We start from the raw sequence: 18,500 nt of genomic DNA on the forward strand, positions 1-18,500 counted from the left end.
TCATGTTTTTCAAGTAAGAAGTGAGTCGTTGAGCAGATGACCCATCAAAAAAGTATATTCAAGTCACCTAGATGACTTAGTGGTATAAAAAAAAGAAAGAAAGAAAGAAATCATAAAGGAAAAAAAAAAGCAACACCTGCATCTGTATAAAAAAAAAGACACAAATAACAGAACTGAAACATGCTGTCATTACAACTGAATTGATGAGCAAGGAAGGAAAAAGAGCTGTTCTGTTACTGAATTGCTTTATCTTCTTTTCTAAAGAATTTTTTTAAAGATTTATTTATTTATGCATACAAGAACTGGGGTACAGGCCAGAGGTGCGGGGGTGGGGAGTGAGAGGATTCACCAGAGACAGAGTAGGGAACAGAACAGGCAGACTGACTGAAATACACTGCTGAGGGGAGCAGCAGGTGAGACAGGAGAGGTCTGCTTCGCCATGTGGGTTGCTCCCTGGCCAGCTGGGGATCGAACTCATGCTGCGAGTCATTGCTTCATAGTGTGGTGCTTAACCCTTTGTGCCACCATGGAGGCCTGTCTAAAGAATTTTAATCACGTTTTTCATCACTTCATTGAATTTTTTTATTTTTCTTGAAAATAGTAAGTATTCTTCTTAGAAATAGCCACAGGCTATGTTTGAAACATCTCAAATGAACTTCTGAATTATTCATGTGAGAAAGTCTCTATAGATATCCAAAAATAGGGTATCTTTCTGTCTCCATAGCTTAAAAAAACAACTAGCTGCATTTTGCTAAAACAGGCAAACTATTTGAACTGAAACCAGATTTGAAAAATAGCACCCTATTTTTCTTTCCACAAATCAAATTTTCTAGAGAAAACTGAGGGGGAAATAGAACTGTAATAAAACATATGATTCTTTCTTACTATGCATTTATATATGTATTTCTTACCTATTAGAGATTGTAAATAACTAGAAGGCAGGCAGCTGTCTGCTCAACCAAGCTGAACATTTTTCTAGCACAAATTTCATTAGTGGTAGATGTTACCATAACTCTGGGCTGCAAGACAAAAGCCTTCTGTATAAATCAAGTCTCTGTCATACTTCTCTTTTTCTTTGCAAGGAACGCAAATTTCCCAAATTTGTATCCAAAGAAATGGAAAACATGTACATTGAGGAGCTGAAGTCATCTGTCAACCTGCTCATGGCCAATTTGGAGAGCATGCCAGTGTCCAAAGGCGGCGAGTTCAAGCTTCAGAAACTCAAACGCAGTCACAACGCTTCCATCATAGACATGGGTGAGGAGAGTGAGAACCAGCTCTCCAAGTCAGATGTCGTGCTGTCTTTCTCCTTGGAGGTAAAAGCTCTAACCTTTTAAAAGCTTCCTGGCACCACCAGCAGGACATGGGTGATTAGATGCATCACAATCAACTTGTTTTCCTTCTTGCACCCCAGAAGTAGTTATTAAAATAATAGCTTCTAAACATAGGTCAGTTGATCAGCAAGTGATTTCCCAACTTTAGGAGGCCATACTTTTCTTAAGGAAATGCTGTCTTAAGAACCACCTACTAAATTTAACCTTGCCTTACTTTTCCAGCCTTAAAACAGTGCTCAAGGATTTTGTAAAGACCTTGTGCAATTTAGAACACTTAAAATTTTGACTCCCTGGGTTAAAGTTAGGGGAAAATCAATCTAGCATTACTTCATGGTGTGTCATAAATTTTCTTTCCTACCATCTCTCCTGTTGGTTACACAGTAGAGAGCCCCTTATTGTGGTGAAACCTTTTTTAATTTACCACATTTCCCCATGAAAGAAGCTATTTGTGTCAAAATTATGGCAGTCTGCTCAATATGTCAATAAATACCTCTATAATTTCTACTCAGCTATTTGTTTTTCATACATATAATCTAAGGAGTAGATCTGGGCCAGCACCATCAGAATTAGCTGGGAAGCAGGTTCAGTGTGTAGACTCTTGGAACCCTATGTGTCCATTGACTTAGGTCTCTAGGGGGTAGGAATATAAAATGGTGCACTCGCTTTGGAAAACAGTGATTTCTCAAAAAGTTAAGCAACTGTCCTGGCAGATATCTACCCAAGAGAAATGAAAACACATATCCCCAGAAATATTTGCTCACCAATGTTTATAACAGCATTTATAATTGCCCAAAATGGAAACCATCTCCATGTCAATTAACTGGTGAATGGATAAATAAAATGTAGGACCTCCATATAACAGAGTATGCTTCAGTAGTTGAAAGGAACAAGCTACTGATATATGAGTGATTGAGATGAGTTTAAACATTCATGCTTTAGCAGGAATCTAGAAAACTTAAATAAGGGACCAGGAAAATGAATAACTATAAGAAAGTGAAAATCAAAATCAATAAAAAACTATGAACCAGAGACACTTTTGGGGGGGTGGGTGGTGGGAGGGGAGGGATTGGGGTCAGAATGAGGGGGTTGCAATTGTATGGGGAATATAAAAATAAAATTTATTATTTATTAAAAAAAAATAATAAACATTCATGCTTAGTGAAAGAAGCCAGATGTAAGAGACCACCTATTGTTTGGATTCCATTGATAGGAAATATCCAGAAAAGCAAATCTCCCAAAACAGACAGTATATTGGTGTTGGCTGGAACATGGGGTAGAAATGGATATGAGGGACCATACTAGAGGAGCTAAAAATATTAAAACTAACTTATGTTGATGGTCACACAACTTAGTAAATTTGCTAACGTCACTGAACTGTACATTTGAATGGATTAATTATAGTATGCTTTAATAAAGTTGTCAGAAGAAATAAAATTTTTAGGAGGAGCAGAATCCATGAGTTGTGTATTTTAACAGCGATTCAAATGCTTTTACAGACTCCAAACTTTGAGAACCATTCATAACTTACTAAAGTCAAATCCATGAGGATTTTAGGATGATCTGAGATTTGGGAAGACCAAGAGAATAGATCAGATTTCTGTAGATTTAATTAGGATTTGTAAAGACTAAATTAATTTTCTAGACCATCATTAAGGCTTGCTGTGAATTAACTGCTGGTAATTTGTTTTACTGTGCTCAGTTTGGATCAAGATAGTCATATTATAGTGTTTTCAACATGTATTTTGCAGTTGGCAGAGACAGTATTCAATTAAATATAGAGCACTTGGTGTGTGAAAAAATCATCAGTATAATTTCACAGAAACTTACTTTCTTTTTTTTTAATGCTGCCACCTGAGCTACGGAACGCTTTTTCTTAGGTGTCTTTGAATTTGATTATTGCCAATTAGAGGTGGCAATTTATTCCCTACTGCCTCTTGTCTTTCTGCTGAAAGGAGTGGGGGGAATGTGGTCTATTGATTTTCATGAAGCTTTTACATCTATAATTTTCTGTTTCTTTATCAGTACTCAGCATTATACAACCAGTTATCTGAAATATAGATGTGGGCGTGTTCCCAACTTTACTCCCGTGTGTATGTGATTCAAATAGGCTTTAACTTGTAAGTACAAGTACACAACAAAATACCCTAGAGTTCCCAAATACTTTTTAATTGAACACTGAATTGCACATCATACTAGAATTGTTAGCAAAAATCATCATGCATCTATTTGTGAGTATGTTTGGGAGGACACAGAGAGAGGAAGCCAAAAGAGGGAGAAAGGGACCTGTCATCTCATCCATGTATATTGGGTTTGGATTTGAGGTTGGTGCAAGACATATTTTTTGTCACTGTAAAACTGCTTCACTTGTGGGGACACCAGAACACAGTTAACTGCAGCAGGAAGCCTGAGATCCAAGATACTGGGTGGTATGGATGTGGCCAGAGGGAGTGTTCTGATAAAAAGCAATAGATATTGTAGAATGTCACTGTGGGCCCGGCGATTTGCCAACATTAACTCAGTGAATCCTTACAACAGTCTTTTGTGGCACTTGCAGATGTAGATAACAAAATCTCAGAGAGGTTAAGAAATACGTAAATGATTATATAGCTAATGAAGATGTAGAATCAAGATTTGAACTCAGATCTTTTGAATTCATGAAATTCTGTACTTTCTATTTATTATGCCTGCCATTTTTCCTCATTCCTCTGGTTCTTCCCAGTATAAACTTTTTAATTAACTACACCCTTTCATTCTATCTACACACAATAGCCACGAAAAGGAATTGGACACACGTCAATATCCTGAATTTACAGATGAGGAAACTGAGGCTCAGGAGATTCTGATAAAAAAAATGGAATGACTTCAAGGTCAGGTCATTTCCCAAGATCACATGAATAATACATTGGTTCTAAAGTATAACTCCCAGGTCAGCGGCATCAACCTTAGCATCACCAGGGAAATTGTTAGAAATGAAAAATCCTGGACTCCACCCCAGACTTGAGTGGTGTGACTCCACCCCACAAAAAGTGGAGCCCAGCAATATCTAGTTTAATAAGCCCTCCAGAGGATTCTGATTCACACTATGTTTGAGAACCACTGGACTATTAAGCAACAAAACTGTTTGTTGTGAATCCTGGTTTAAAAGCAGCTCTATTGTACTTCCTTGAATCAAGCCCTTTGAAGAAGTGTATGTTTTTTGCAACAACAACATCTGTCTTCTTGGTAATGCCATTACCTTTTTAAAAGTGTAATCGAATGATTTTTTTAATGTATTTTGCCCTTTGTAGATTCAGATGCAGGTCATTTATTTCAGATTTTTAAATCATTGTCTCTACCTTCCTCTTCCCTCCTCTCCTCTTTCAGGGAAGTGATAGGGCATACCACTAAGTATGAGAATAGATCATGGTTGAATGGAATTTGGGAGCAGTGGTGGAAGGTGCCAATAATTGTAAATGATGTATTTATGAAGACACCAGGCTTTTTCTTAGTCTAGAAAAGAGTATGCAGCAGCAGACCTGTTTTTGTTTTGGCCTGCACAGAGCTTGTGTGTTTAATTCTTCACATTTTGGATTGTTGTCAAAATCAGATTTCTGCCTTTGATTCTTATTCAGACCATTTTCTGGTAGATAAAATTGGAGTAGCTGTCAAATTGGGAGAGACAACTCAACAATGGGCTACGACTGAGTGGCCACTGCTCTCTTTAGACAGAGCATGTGTCTTTCACTTAGCCACAGTCCCCACTACTCCCTGTTGTATCTGACTCTACTAGTGAGTGATATTTGGCCTATTTTATTAACATTTGCATTATTGTTTATCTTATTATAAAGAGAAAAATGAGCTTTTGGGCCTATGTCTCTTCCAAATGATGACTTAAGTTAAACCATTTTTAAAGAAAATATAGTCTGTTGCTTTGCAGGAAAAAGATTCTATGTATTTAACACAGAAAAGAATAGTCAATTTCATATTACCTGTCTGAATTAGCAAGTTTTGTCTTTCCATCTCGGAGGCAGTAAGCTGCAATATGTGGAATTATGTCTTCATGTTAGATTGGTCCCATCAGGGCTGGTAGAAATCTGATAGAAGCTGTTGGATAACTTGTTGACTTGTTGGTAATTTATATTTTTCCTAGCTATATATTTTTCTCAGGGTGATGCTGCTCAGGGATTTGGGGATTAACTTCTACTATGTGATTCTGTTTCCAGGTGGTGATCATGGAAGTCCAGGGCCTCAAATCCTTAGCTCCAAATCGCATAGTGTATTGTACAATGGAGGTGGAAGGAGGAGAGAAACTACAGACTGACCAGGCTGAGGCTTCGAAACCAACGTAAGTTGTTTCTTGAGGGCTTGTGTTGCAGAAACTGGCTCCCTCTGGTTTATTCCAGGCAGCTCCAAATTAAAGATATGGTTCCCCAGAAATATTTCTAGAAGACATTTGTACCTTGTTTATTTTTCAAGCAAGACATCTCACCTGCACTTTAACTTGGTAGCCATAACAAGGATTCTAATTCCTTCACAGCAAAGAACCGAAACAATAACTTTAAAAAAAACTGTCCTTTTTGGAGGCTTTATGTATTCTCCTTAAAGAATCACAACTTCCATCTTTGCATATAATGAGCAGGACAGTTTGATATACATTTGTCTTATTTTATGTTTTGAATAATACTCGGTTATAGCATAAGCAATTTTTTTTCAAAATCTTTCTCTGTGCTATAGTCATGAATATATCAGCAGTGCAATATGTTCCAATACACACAATATATTAATTCATTGTCAACACTGTGTTCTAGCTGCTGTTGCACAGTATAGAGTAGCATAGTCACTATTACTTTGAATAGAGGTATCAGAAAAATAATCCTATAGATACATAATTGCAAGTAGTTATAAATGCCAAGGAGAGAATACTTTGAGAAGAATTAGAGGGAAGCACTTGAGCCAATTTGTGGAAACAGAGTCAGAGTAGGTCATGTTTGGGAGTTCTAAGACATTTAACTGAATAGTATAAAAATTAGGCAAGAGGGCTGGGAGTAGAAGAACTTCTGGGTAGAATCAGGTTGTACAAAGGCCCTGCGGTCAGCAGAGGCCCTGCGGTCAGCAGAGGCCCTGTGGCAAGGAGGAATTAAAAGAAGACTAATGGGGCTGAAATTTAGAGAACAAAGTATGCAGTTAAACTGACAGTTTAGGGACTGTCAGGAAGGGACTGCACCATAAAGGGTCTTGCTGGGCCATGGATTAGATAGGTGTTTTGAATAGATCACTCTGGCTGTACTGAAAGGGGGCAGAGTTAATGCAGGAAACCAAGTTGATATTATATCACAGAAGCACAGATGATTAATTTGTTTGGGTTAATAGACTCAGGCTTCAAATATTCTTGAGAGATCACTATTCTCTTCCCTCTCTGCTCACTGCCTCTCTCCCTTCCTTTTCTGTCTCAATTAAGTCAGGCCAGACCAAAGATCATCTTTTTTTTATTGTTGTTAATTCATAAGAAAGTCATGTAAAGGGTAGCCCTGAAAAGCAGCTCACTTCCTCCCCACTCCCAGAGCATTATGAGTAGTTTAACAGAACATGAATAACTTACCAGGATATTCAAACAAAATGGTTCAAAGAAAGCAATGTTTCCTGGACTAGAGAAAAATCTGAGGGCTTTGTATGCCTTCAAGTGGTTCTTTGAATGAATAGACAAAGGCCTCAGAGGCTCAGAAGCTGGGCAAAATTAATGAGCATCCACAAGAGGAATGAAACCAATGCAGTTTGTCATACGCCATCCCTCCTCTGCATTTTTAAAACTTAGTTTCAAACTGGAAATGAATACAGCTTCTTCTTTTATTGCCATTGATGAAATACCAGTTTCTCCCATCACTATGGTCTTATCATTATCAATGCAATTTTGTCATGCTGTCTACATGTACTTTCAAACAATGTAACCTGTATGAGGGAAGAAAACACTTTGTGGTATTTCTACTGATTTTTTAAGATGAAAAGCCCAATATGGTGTCATCAAGTAGAGAAGGAAGAGGAAAGCGCTGATTATTCTATCAGGTTGCTGTTTCATTTGGGTTATTTTAACTTAAAACATAATTCATACAATTTTCTTTGGTTTAAAGATTTCAGTTGCCAGAGTAAATGATGAACTGATTTTCATGTGCTTATGAATATTTAAACTGGAGTTTCAGATTAGAAATAAATATGGATGCTTGGCTCTACCTACTTGAAATACTCATATTTCACATATATATTTACTCATATCCATACATCTGCAATATTATGTCCCATATAAAAAAACATCTCACGCAAACATTTTGCTTTTCTAGCCAGAAGTATAATTGTTTTATTCTCCTATAAGCAGTGAGTGGGTATACCAAACTCTACAGAGGGTTTGTGTTTCTTTAATACAGTAAGAATGAAAAGTTTCATGTCTGGGGGCAAGTCAAATGGTTAGGTAGTATGCTATGTTAAGGATTCTGAGGCCAAATCTATATTCAGAGGAAAGTAGCACCATTATCAATTTGTAAAGTTGGCCACAGAAGGGGAAAAGGTACAAGTACAATGTTTTCCATTTCCATAGTATCCCTAAGAGTCTACCGAGTTTGATACCTACCAACACTCTCGTGTTTCTTCCTGTCTCCTCTTCTACCCTGTCTGTATAAATTCTCCTTATGGCCTCTATTCATCTTCTTCTAAATCCATAGTTCTTTTCCTGATGTTCTTCACCTTTTTCTTTGTCATTCTTCTGTTCTGGTAGTTTGCTCTGTCTTCAGTTTTGTATGGAGGATGAACAAGCATGATTGTGCAGATCCATTTGCTCCCTCTCTTTGTTGTTTTGACTAATCAGGATCCTCTCCATCATTGAAGCTTATATTTCTTCTCCCTTTCTTCCCCTCAGCTACTCACAGTTTCTCCTACTGATATCCAACTGTCATCATTGTTACTTGATTCTGATTATCCCTAAAAGTATCCTTTTGAGGGCTATCTGTCATCTGTCCTTATAACGCCACTTCATCATCTGACAAGTTCAGCCTTTCACTGATCTATTCATCTTCTGAATCTTGTCTTAGACTATTCTTACAGGCCACTAATGCCAGTACTTTATCTCTTCCAAAACAAAAATTCCATTCAAACCTATTTTATTTCTTAGTCATAATTTCCATTGTTGCTGCTACCAAGAATTTCACTCATTGTTGCTGCTACTCAGAATTTCACTAGATGGAACACTAGCATCTTGCCTATCATGTGTCTACAAGCAATTTGACCTTTGTCTTTTTTGTTTTTTTGCAAATACAGTAAAAAAATCGAGAGCATTTATATAACTCGCTTTTTCCAAAAGTGTGGTTTTTAGATCTGTAGTGTGTGGAATAGTCAAAGAAAAACAAAGTAAGGGAGAGTGGTGCCATGGTCACTTGACAGTTTGGGAAATGCAGTATATTAATTTCTTTCTGTGTAGAGTACATTGGCATTTTAGAGGCTTTGAAGATTTTTAACAGTAAATAAACCTATTTGGCTTTGTTTATCCATGAGCATTCTTACTGCAGCTAATATCTATTAATGTCCAGAGGAGGTGCTAATCTATATTATCCAAACCTAGTTGTCCCTCACCTCCCTTATCAATGTTATCTCCTTTATACCAGTGACCTGCCCAGCTTGGACATTCTGAATCAGGTGTATAATGTAAGATGCTATGTTCATGGGTTAAATATACTTTGTGTTGGAAATAAATGGGGAGGGGGTATGGTATTGCCTTTACTCGTTCTCATTTTGTCAATCTCTTTGTTACCTATAATTTTCAAATAGACTGTATTTTCTCTCAATTCTAAGTTGCTTCCTCTCCTGGGTTTTTAACCTGGAAAGCCAGAAGAATAAATGATCAAAAATTTTCAAGGACTACATTTATTTTTTTTTAAATGTTGCATCCATTTGCAACACATTGTGTCTGCCTCTAATGAGAAACCAGTGGGGGTGGTGAGAGACAAGTAATTGGAATTGTGTTTTTAGATGAGCAACCTCAAGGATACTTGGAAATAGAGAAATGTTTTGAGGATAAAAAAGAAAAACCGAGATCTATTTATTCACCTCCTATGAAATAGAGCAGAGTACTTTTCTTGCCATGGGGCCGTGTTTTTTATCAAAGGACAGCACTCTTACCTTTGCTGATAATAGAGATTATGTTAGGAATTACCAAGACATGGCATTGAGTGACTTCAAATCATGTGAGAAGGATGTTACTCTGTTTCCATTTACTCTGATTGGGTAAAGGAGAACATATTGATTTGGTGCCATAGGTCTTTAAAAGACTTAAAGTTCAGAGCCTTCTGCAAGCAAGAACCTCCAATTAGAATTTAATAACATTACATAGCTATCATTTAACCAAAAATGTTATCTGTTCAGTGGGACTTGGAATGGGTTAAATGGAAACTGAGTATCTGTCCCAAACAAAGCCTTCGAAAGTTAAACAAAAATAAATACCTGGTAGGCAAAGACATTTCCTCAGCAAGTATACACAGATTGCTTTCCTTGTGTCTAGCTAGAGCTGGGGCTATAGCTATGAATAACATGCATTAGCCTTGACCTCTAGGAGTATATACATTCTAGTAACTCACACAAGCAATAAACCAGTGAGCAAATAATACGTGTGGTAATAACAGGTTATAATTTGTGATACCTTCCATGACTGGTGCTGCTGCTTGGTCTTCTGCATCAGTGACATAAACTTTTCATTTAAAGAGATATATTAACATTTAAAAATTGAATTAATTTAAATTAAATATGTTAAATAAGCAATAGTACAGGTGGTACTTAGACATGATGAAATTAATCATGAAAGTACCTTGTGTTAGTATGTGAAAATAACAAAGATTGAGAAGATGGTATGCAAATTACTTTAATATGGGAAAATTGATGTAAGGAAACTGACATAGTCCCTGAGCAAGCAATCTTCTCCAAAATGATTGTCTTTCTTGGTGGATTGGTATAGTGTGAGTTACCCTTTAAGGAACATGTACTGTGGATTAAATACCAGAGAATTTTAAGTAATTTTGCTGAAAAGATAGGCAGTTTTAGTTAGCAGTCCAATGTTGTGCTAAATTATCTGAAATTATATTCTTCTGAATCAAAACCAGCTATGCCAATTTGTATTTGATTATTTAACAAGTTTATTATTCCCTGACAAACCATGTGCTTCATGACATATGGATTTCATTATTGTGAGGAATTAGAAAACACAAACTATTTCCTGCTGTTTTTCAAGGGAATAAGAAAATAAAATACTCTAACTGGTCAATCTTAGCATAGCCCTACCATTTTTCAGTGGCATGTTATCTGATGATACCATACTTTTTTTTTTAAATAGGAAAAAAATAACAACACTAAACACAATGACTTTCTGTAAACAAATTTTTGATCTGTGAAATACAGTCTTTCCTAATGGTACTGCTCAGAATGGGCCAGGTTTATTATGCCCACATTATTCATTGAAATGTGGTTCCATAAATCTCCCCCACAGTAAGTCAGTGACAAAGTCAGGAAAGGAAGTTGTACCCTCCTTCCAATTTCTTGCCACATGTATCATCTTTTTAATGGTACTTCCTTATTCTATTTAACTAACAGTGGTTTCTGTGTATTGAACCTTAGGATGGTTTAAATGGAAACAGTATCCCTTTGAATAACAGATCAAACCTTGGCCTCATGAGGATATATGTTCTAGTAAAGGCTATAGACGATGAACAGATGGACACCTAAATATATAAAATAACACATTGTAATTTGGTTCTTAAAGAAATGAATAGGCTAATGGGGGTGTAAGCGATTCTGGAGGCCACCACAGAAGTCAGCTGAGAGTAGATATTGTGTGAGTTGTTACCTGAGGATGATAAGGAATCAAACATTAAGAGAGCTAGAGAACGCGTTCCTGGCACAGAAAACAGCAGGTGCAAAGGCTTTGTAGTGTTCCTGCACCAAAAGGGAGAGCAGCATGACTAGAGATGGGTAAGTTGGAGAGGATCCTGCTATAGGAAGATTCTAAAAAGCAAAGCAGACCCAAGTAACCCAGGGTTTGAATAATGGAGAAACCATTGGAGGATTTTAAGCCAGGCAGAATGGTTGGATTTCCATCTTGAAACCTGAAGCCTCTCTCAGGACCAGATTATATTTGAAACAGTGGCATATTGGTCAACAAATATTTATGGAGCCCACACTATTTGCCAGGCACTGGAGTAGGGAATAAAACCGACATGACCTTGAAGTTGTAAAGCCACAGAGAAAATCAGGCTGAAAAATCCCAGTATCTGAGCACAGAGTGATCAGTTCTTCAGAAGCCGCTGTACCTTTTGAGGACTTCAGAGGCACCACATCCAAAAGGAGGGAAGCCTCCCGAGAACTGGTGCCTTTCTTCCAGACATTTCTTAACACTCTAGTCTCATCACAATCCAGGAGACTCTTATGTAGTACAGAGTGGGGGATCTGGATACACTTTATCTGTTTTCCTTTCTGAGAAAAAGACTTAGCTTGGTTCAGAATTAATTAAATCAAACTGGTAAAGGCCAACACTGACCCAGAAATTCAATTTTACTTGGCTCCCAGAAGATGTGTAGGTTGGGAGGAAGCAAAATTATAATCACAGTTTGGGATGCTCAGAATCTATCTCACCTCCCTACCAGGAACCTTGGTCCAGATACCATAACTTTTATTGAAAATCAGTTTGTGAGCTGGAGGGTGAAAGCAGGCTGAGGAATCAAACAACAAACAGTAGGGTAGACAGTGGAAAGTGATGTCGTTTTCAAGAGATGTGGGGTTCAGTGAGTAGGGCCCTTGGGTTACCTCTGAGAAAAGTTTCAGCAGAGTTCCCCTTTCAGCAGCACAAAGCAAATCTCCCAGGATGTTTCCACAGACAGAGGCTGGCAAAGATTACATTTTAAAAGGACAGGTTTATCAATAAAAGGAAATAGAAAAAGAGAGGCACCTGCATAGTCACAGGTGGGCAAGAGAGCTGCTGCTCCTATTTTGCAAAGGGAAAAGGTTTGTGAAAAGGAACACCTGCATAGTCACAAGTGGGCAGGAGAGCTGTGTTTTGCAAGTGTAGAAGTTGTACTGATACAGTGTTCTTTTGGGAGAGGTTTGTTTCTTCATGGAATTGTGAGCTGTTGTTGAATTAATTACTCTTAGGGTGTGTAATGGCAGGATGGGCACAGTGAAGGGTTTCTAATGACCCGAGCAGATGGGTAAAGGAGAGTCCTAGGAGCTCTCGGTGGATTTTTCAGGCTTTTATTGAGTTTACCAGGTTTCATGGCAGGCAGGGGGGCCTCCCAGCCCCCAGCAAGTCTTCACTCTTTCTGGACTCTTGGGCATTCTCTCGTGGCCTTGGCTCCTCTGCTTCTTTCACTCTGCTGGCATCCCTGTGATGCTGCCCTTATAAGCCCAGTCTCTCAGCCCAGGTGTACCCACCTACACATGTCCACACCCTACTCCAGGTCCCCACCATCAGGCATGCATTCAGGACCACAGAGATCCATCATCAATCCTAATGGCAGGAGGACAGAAAAGCCTGATACTTTACTTACCCTAAAGAGTATAACTAGGTTGATTTGTAAAGACCAATAATTGTCTACATTGGCCCTCCATCTCTACATCCCCACCTCTGGTCTGCATCTCCAGATACTTTTATAACAGTCTGATACTTGCTGCAGTAGTGGCCACCTAAGGGTATTTCATTTCTGTAGCTGGTTTAACAACAATGTTCATCATTTCTATCCCCACCTCCAGGTTCTGGTCTTATGCCTCCATCCTAATTTTCTACTCTTAGCCTCCATGGGAAAGGAATAGGGGTGGGGGGGAGCTGAAGAGTAAGCTTTGAAGAAGGAGCTCCTGAAAGCACCAAAAACTTGCTATCCTGTCTTATAAAAGTGACAAAGCTTTCCAGTTTCACTAAGTCCTGTTGTATCCAAGGGTCTTTCTGCCTCAGTAATTCTACAGTTTTCATCCAGTTGATCCGGAGAAGAGTCACTATGGCAGAACTAAAGGCGGTTTTTTTAAAAATACAAGAAACACCAAATTGGTAAATTTTAAGAGTTGGTAGGCATTCCAGAAATGAATGATCAGGTAGTGGCTGGAGTTTGGTGCTTAGACGGTGATGCTCCATCCAAATGTATGCAGTCTGGGAAAGCTCTAATTTTGTGAATAGTCCAACATCAAAGCAGTATGCAAAAAAGAACTAACCGTCTTTTAAGTGTTAGTGGGTGACCAAGGAGGACTCCATGGTCCCCCTAACTTGCACAGCCTAAAGGGTTCCAGCCATCCATGCACACAAAAACAAAGGAGAGTCTTAGTGAGCAAGAGCTTCAATAGAATTAGTGTGCATAGAGAGAGAAGAAAGGATAATAGTTTCCCAACAAAATACCCAAAATTACCTATCTCCTCTTAGGTAAATGCCCAATCAAACAGGGTTGTCGAAGCATGGGCCTCTGAGGCCCAAGAAGCTTGCCACAAGTCTAAGGCACCTCCTGGTGAGTAACCACAGGAGAAAGGCAAAAGGGGCCGGACAACTCTGGGATAAAAGGATCAAAATCAAAGTACAAATTAAGATAATGGCTGTTGTTGTCTGCTTCCCCATGTCTCTCCCACCCATGTATCTCTTCCAAATGTCTCTACATGTCTCTCCTCCACTGTTTTCTTCCATGTTCCCCAAGTCCCTGGTATAAGTCCAAAGTCAAGAAGCAAGCACACCTTTCTCCACGTGTCTCTCCTGAGCCCACCTGCCCTCTCAGTTATGTAGCATTACCTGGCCACTCAGCTCCACCCTCTAGTTCCCCATAACAAGTCCAAGGCATGTTAGTGTGTGCGGGGAGGGGTGGGGGAGGGGTAGAAAGGATGGAGGGACATGGTACCTGCCCCTTTTATGGAGATGCCTCTGTTACATAAGGACTGAGTGACAATAGTGCCTTCTCCTTACCGGTTCAGCTTCTTGAGTACCTTGGCTGAGCTTAGATTCTTGTGTCTAGTGCTGACATGATTCAAGAATGGGACTGATGGCCCATCACTGTTCAGTGTAAATCCAGTTCAACATATGTCCCCCACCTGTGGAAACCACCATACTTGTTATTTAATGTTCTATAAGAAGGAAAGAATGCCGTGTAGTTACGTATAGGTACTACTGGAACACAGCTCAGAAACTCCAAATCCTCAGTAATAAAGAAAAAGAGACTTGGTTTATATTCACCGAAACAGAGAAGCAGCACCATGGCACCGCAGACAAGAGCACAGAACGGGAAGCCAGAGCACTGGTTCCCATCTCAGCTGTGTGGCCTTGGGCTGGTTACTTAACTCTCTGAGCCTCATTTCCCTGTTCTTGTGAAAATTAAATGAACAGACATCTGTAAGATACTGAAAACAGTGCCTGTCACACAATAATCACATTGGCTGTAATTATCAGGGCTTCATTCTTATTTGGAGGAGGAGGAAGAGATGAGGGGAAAAAGCAACCTGGGTCTAAAATAGTCATCACTAACATCCATTCAGCACTTTCTGTTGGCCAGTATTTCATAGTCAATGTGTTATCAATGACCTACTAAAAGCTATGAGGTAGGTGCTATTGTTAGTCCCAATGCCTGATGGAAATATTGAAATTCAAAGAGGTTAAATGACTTGGTCAGATTTGCACAAATAATAAATAGTTGAGCAGGAACTACACTCAAAACCTGTACTTTAACTCATTCTGCCACCTCACCTTCCTGCAAGAAATCACTCCATTAGAAGAAGGAATTTTAATTAGCACTGTTTACTCAGCAAAGCCATATAAGGGAAGCACATACTCATTCAATTCTAAACTAAATTCAGTTGTCTTGTGGATAAATCTTTGCCCCTATTTAAATGGTGATGAATATGATGTCCTACTTTAGCAGCAGCACAGGAGTTGGGGCGCCATACAGACCCTCTGCTCAGCAGGTGTGACCTACAAACTGCAGCCCTATTAGGTGCTACATCTGGGAGTCTGCAAAGCTGAGCCACTGCCCTCCAGGAGTTTACAAAATTGCGGGAGAGCCAATAATGATAATGACCATCATCCTTCCATTTGGAAATAATCATCAATAACAATTGTCCCTACCCCTTATGGAAATCTACTAGATGTCAGTCAATGACAGATATGGGTTACCAGCTTACCAGTTGGGTGACCTTGGGCAAGTGGGTTCTCCTCACTGAGTTCAGTTTCCCTAAGTTTGAAATGGAGACAATAATACAACTGACCTTACAGAGTTGGTGTTGAAAAATAATATGATCCATGTTAAGGGGCTCATCAGCATATTGTAAGCCCCTCAAAATATTACTATTAATAACTGCAACCCCACTATAATCTCACTGAACTCCACATGGTGCTATTAAAAAAATAGATACCCACTTATCCCCTCATAACACATAAGGGAAAAATAGCTCAGAGAAGTTAGGAAACTTCTGCCCTAAAATCCTACATCTCCTTGTAACCCAGGTTATATGATTCCAAACTCTTGGAAAACAATAGCCAAGTCTGGCCAAATACTTTCTAGAGCAGAGGAGAGACCCTCAGGGGCTGCCAAGAATTTGACAATACAAGAGCTGGCTTCCAAAGGCAAAAGGACTGGCAATGACCAATGAACTATTAAATCCTCACCCAGAGTCACTTCACACCAGGCCCCCAACCCCCTACAGTCAGTCTGGATCTCCACAAATATGAGCCCTTTTTGACACCAAACTACTGACACTTTTCAGTTAATGAACAAAATGCACACAGAAGCCATGGATTGAGAAGTGTACCTTGGCATTTAGTAAATAAGCTGTTATGCAATCTGATTAAAGCAGTATTTTGTTGTTTTGGATTTTTTTTTCTTTTGTAAATTACTAGATAGAAAGAGAGAATAAAAAGAGCTCCTGCCTATCATTACCTCATATATCAAGTAGTATAATGGAGTTGCAGTTTCAATATTTGAGGATTTTTAGGAAAGAGGAATTGGACGCAGGCAGCTCTAGATCTGAAGGGCCAGTTCTTCCCTGCTATGTGTTGTCACTGTGTTTTTCCCTGCTGCAACAAATCATGCAAGTCATTTCAATTCCAAGGACAAAACTATGTGATTTTCTGTTGAGTTAAATGTATCAGTGCTAAGAAACTAGAAGATGTTTCTCTTTCTCACTTTCCTGCTTTTTTTTTTTTAAGATTTATTTATTTATACAAGCACTGGGTACAGTCAGAAGCGCCAAAGGGTGAGAGAATTCACCAGAGCCAGAGCAGGGAGCAGAGCAGGCAGGAGGACTGAAGTACACTGCTGAGGGGAGCAGGGGGCGGTAGGAGAGGTCTGCGAGCCATGTGGGACCCTCCTCCGGTGGCCGGGGAGCAGCCAGGGATCGAACAGGCGCTGCAGAGACGGGGGCAGCTTCGTAACCAAGCGCTCAACCACTGCGCCACCGGGGAGGCCCTCACTTTCCTGCTTTAAGAGAGACTACACACAAAGCAAAACTCATAACCAACCTGGTCTCTGGAAATGTCAGCCTCTAGGATTCCTAGTGTTTTTTTATCAATTGTGGTCTGAATTCATCCCATGGGTCTGCTATCTATTTATCCCATGGATCCCACAAATACATATAAGTTAGGGGAAGAATCCGATCACAGAGAGAGGAGCACAGGATTGTTTACCATACTCCTTCATTCAGCCAGCCCTTCCTTCCTTTGTCTCATTTATGTGAGTGGTTACTCTGTGGAAGATCCTGGGGATAGAGTAGTGACTAAAGGAAAATCCTGCCACTGTGGCACTTATACTCTTATGGCACAATCGATAAGACCATTTCAAATCATTGAGTGGAGGTGCATCAAAGTTTGGCACAGCAGACCTCTCCTGTCTCACCTGCTGCTCCCCTCAGCAGTGTATTTCAGTAGATCCACCTGTTCTGCTCCCCACTCTCTCTGGTGAATCCTTTTACCCACCCACACCCACCTCTGGCCTGTACCCCAGTTCTTGTATGCATAAATAAAGTAAATCTTTAAAAAAAAAAGTTTGGCTTTGGCCTTAGAATTTAGTCAAAATCTCTTATGTAGCTTTGATTCAACCTTGCCTTTGGAAGAAGAGCCAAATGTTATCTCACAGTCATTTCCAGCATCTCTGCACTAGTGCATGCTCAGTGATCATGTAATCACACAGATAATCATCCTAGCCAATCAGTGTAATAGTGTCTGTAATACAAGTAATAAAATCATTCTGCTTTATTGTTAATATTTGGATATTCATTTTAAAATGAATATCCATGTGGGCGTTCTCATGCATACTGGGGTCAAAATATTTTTATGTGCTCTATATATTGAAATTCTGTTAGTCAATGAAGCTATTAAAATCACTGTGTGTACAATATATGCACAAGCATACATTTACTGACCATGTGAGCATATGTAATTAATTGATAATTATAAAACTGCTTATTTCATATTAAGAAATCGTTAAGATTTTCAAACAGTAAAAGAAATAGTAAAGGGATGTGCTAGCTTGATAGCTTTATTTTTTTTTTTTTTTTTTTTTGTATAGAGGCATGCTTTATTTATTTGTTTGCTGGTCTGTTTGTTTCTTTTTGTTTATACATGCACTGGGTACAGTCAGAAGTGCGGGAGGGTGAGAGAATTCACCAGAGCCAGAGCAGGGAGCAGAGCAGGCAGAAGGACTGAAGTACACTGCTGAGGGGAGCAGCGGGCGGCAGGAGAGGTCTGCGCGCCATGTGGGACCCTCCTCCGGTGGCCGGGGAGCAGCCGGGGATCGAACCGGCGCCGCAGAGGCCGGGGAGCTTCGCAACCCAGCGCTCAACCGCTGTGCCATCGGGGAGGCCCAAGCTTGATAGCTTTAGAATGAATATTATACTATCCCTTTTGAACCAAGAAATCATTATAAAATTTAAGTACAAGGCAGAAAAACAAAGATTAGGCTATATCTTAATTACAATCTTTGTAGGTCCTTTTGGTATTAGCATTTATCATATTCAATAAAATAAGATAAAGCTTAACTTAATTAGTTCCTACCCAGAGGAGGCCAAGTTTAATAACTTGCTGTCACTGTTGACAGTATCCCACATTGGCAGAACTGACCCCAAATCAGTTCTTTTTGTTACTGTTGTTCCAGACTTTCCCATCTTTATAAAAACTCTTCCTACTTTTAAAACCTAGATAAATCTTAT

The 18,500-nt window shown here is 39.3% G+C and overlaps 1 protein-coding gene across 17 annotated transcripts in view; it reads left to right on the top strand.

Annotated features, from left to right (window-relative positions):
• The window catches only part of CADPS (calcium dependent secretion activator), a gene marked incomplete at both ends in the record, with an annotated part of 442,011 nt that overhangs the window by 198,091 nt on the left and 225,420 nt on the right, over positions 1-18,500 (top strand). For all 17 annotated transcript variants that reach the window (XM_084246953.1, XM_084246956.1, XM_084246954.1 and 14 more), the window contains 2 exons: positions 1,083-1,316; positions 5,537-5,658. In XM_084246953.1, the coding sequence (XP_084103079.1) occupies positions 1,083-1,316; positions 5,537-5,658 (356 nt within the window). The remainder of the gene's footprint in view (positions 1-1,082; positions 1,317-5,536; positions 5,659-18,500) is intronic.

Source organism: Talpa europaea, assembly GCF_964194135.1.
Source record: "Talpa europaea genome assembly, chromosome: 11".
Classification (NCBI taxonomy): Eukaryota; Metazoa; Chordata; class Mammalia; order Eulipotyphla; family Talpidae; genus Talpa; species Talpa europaea.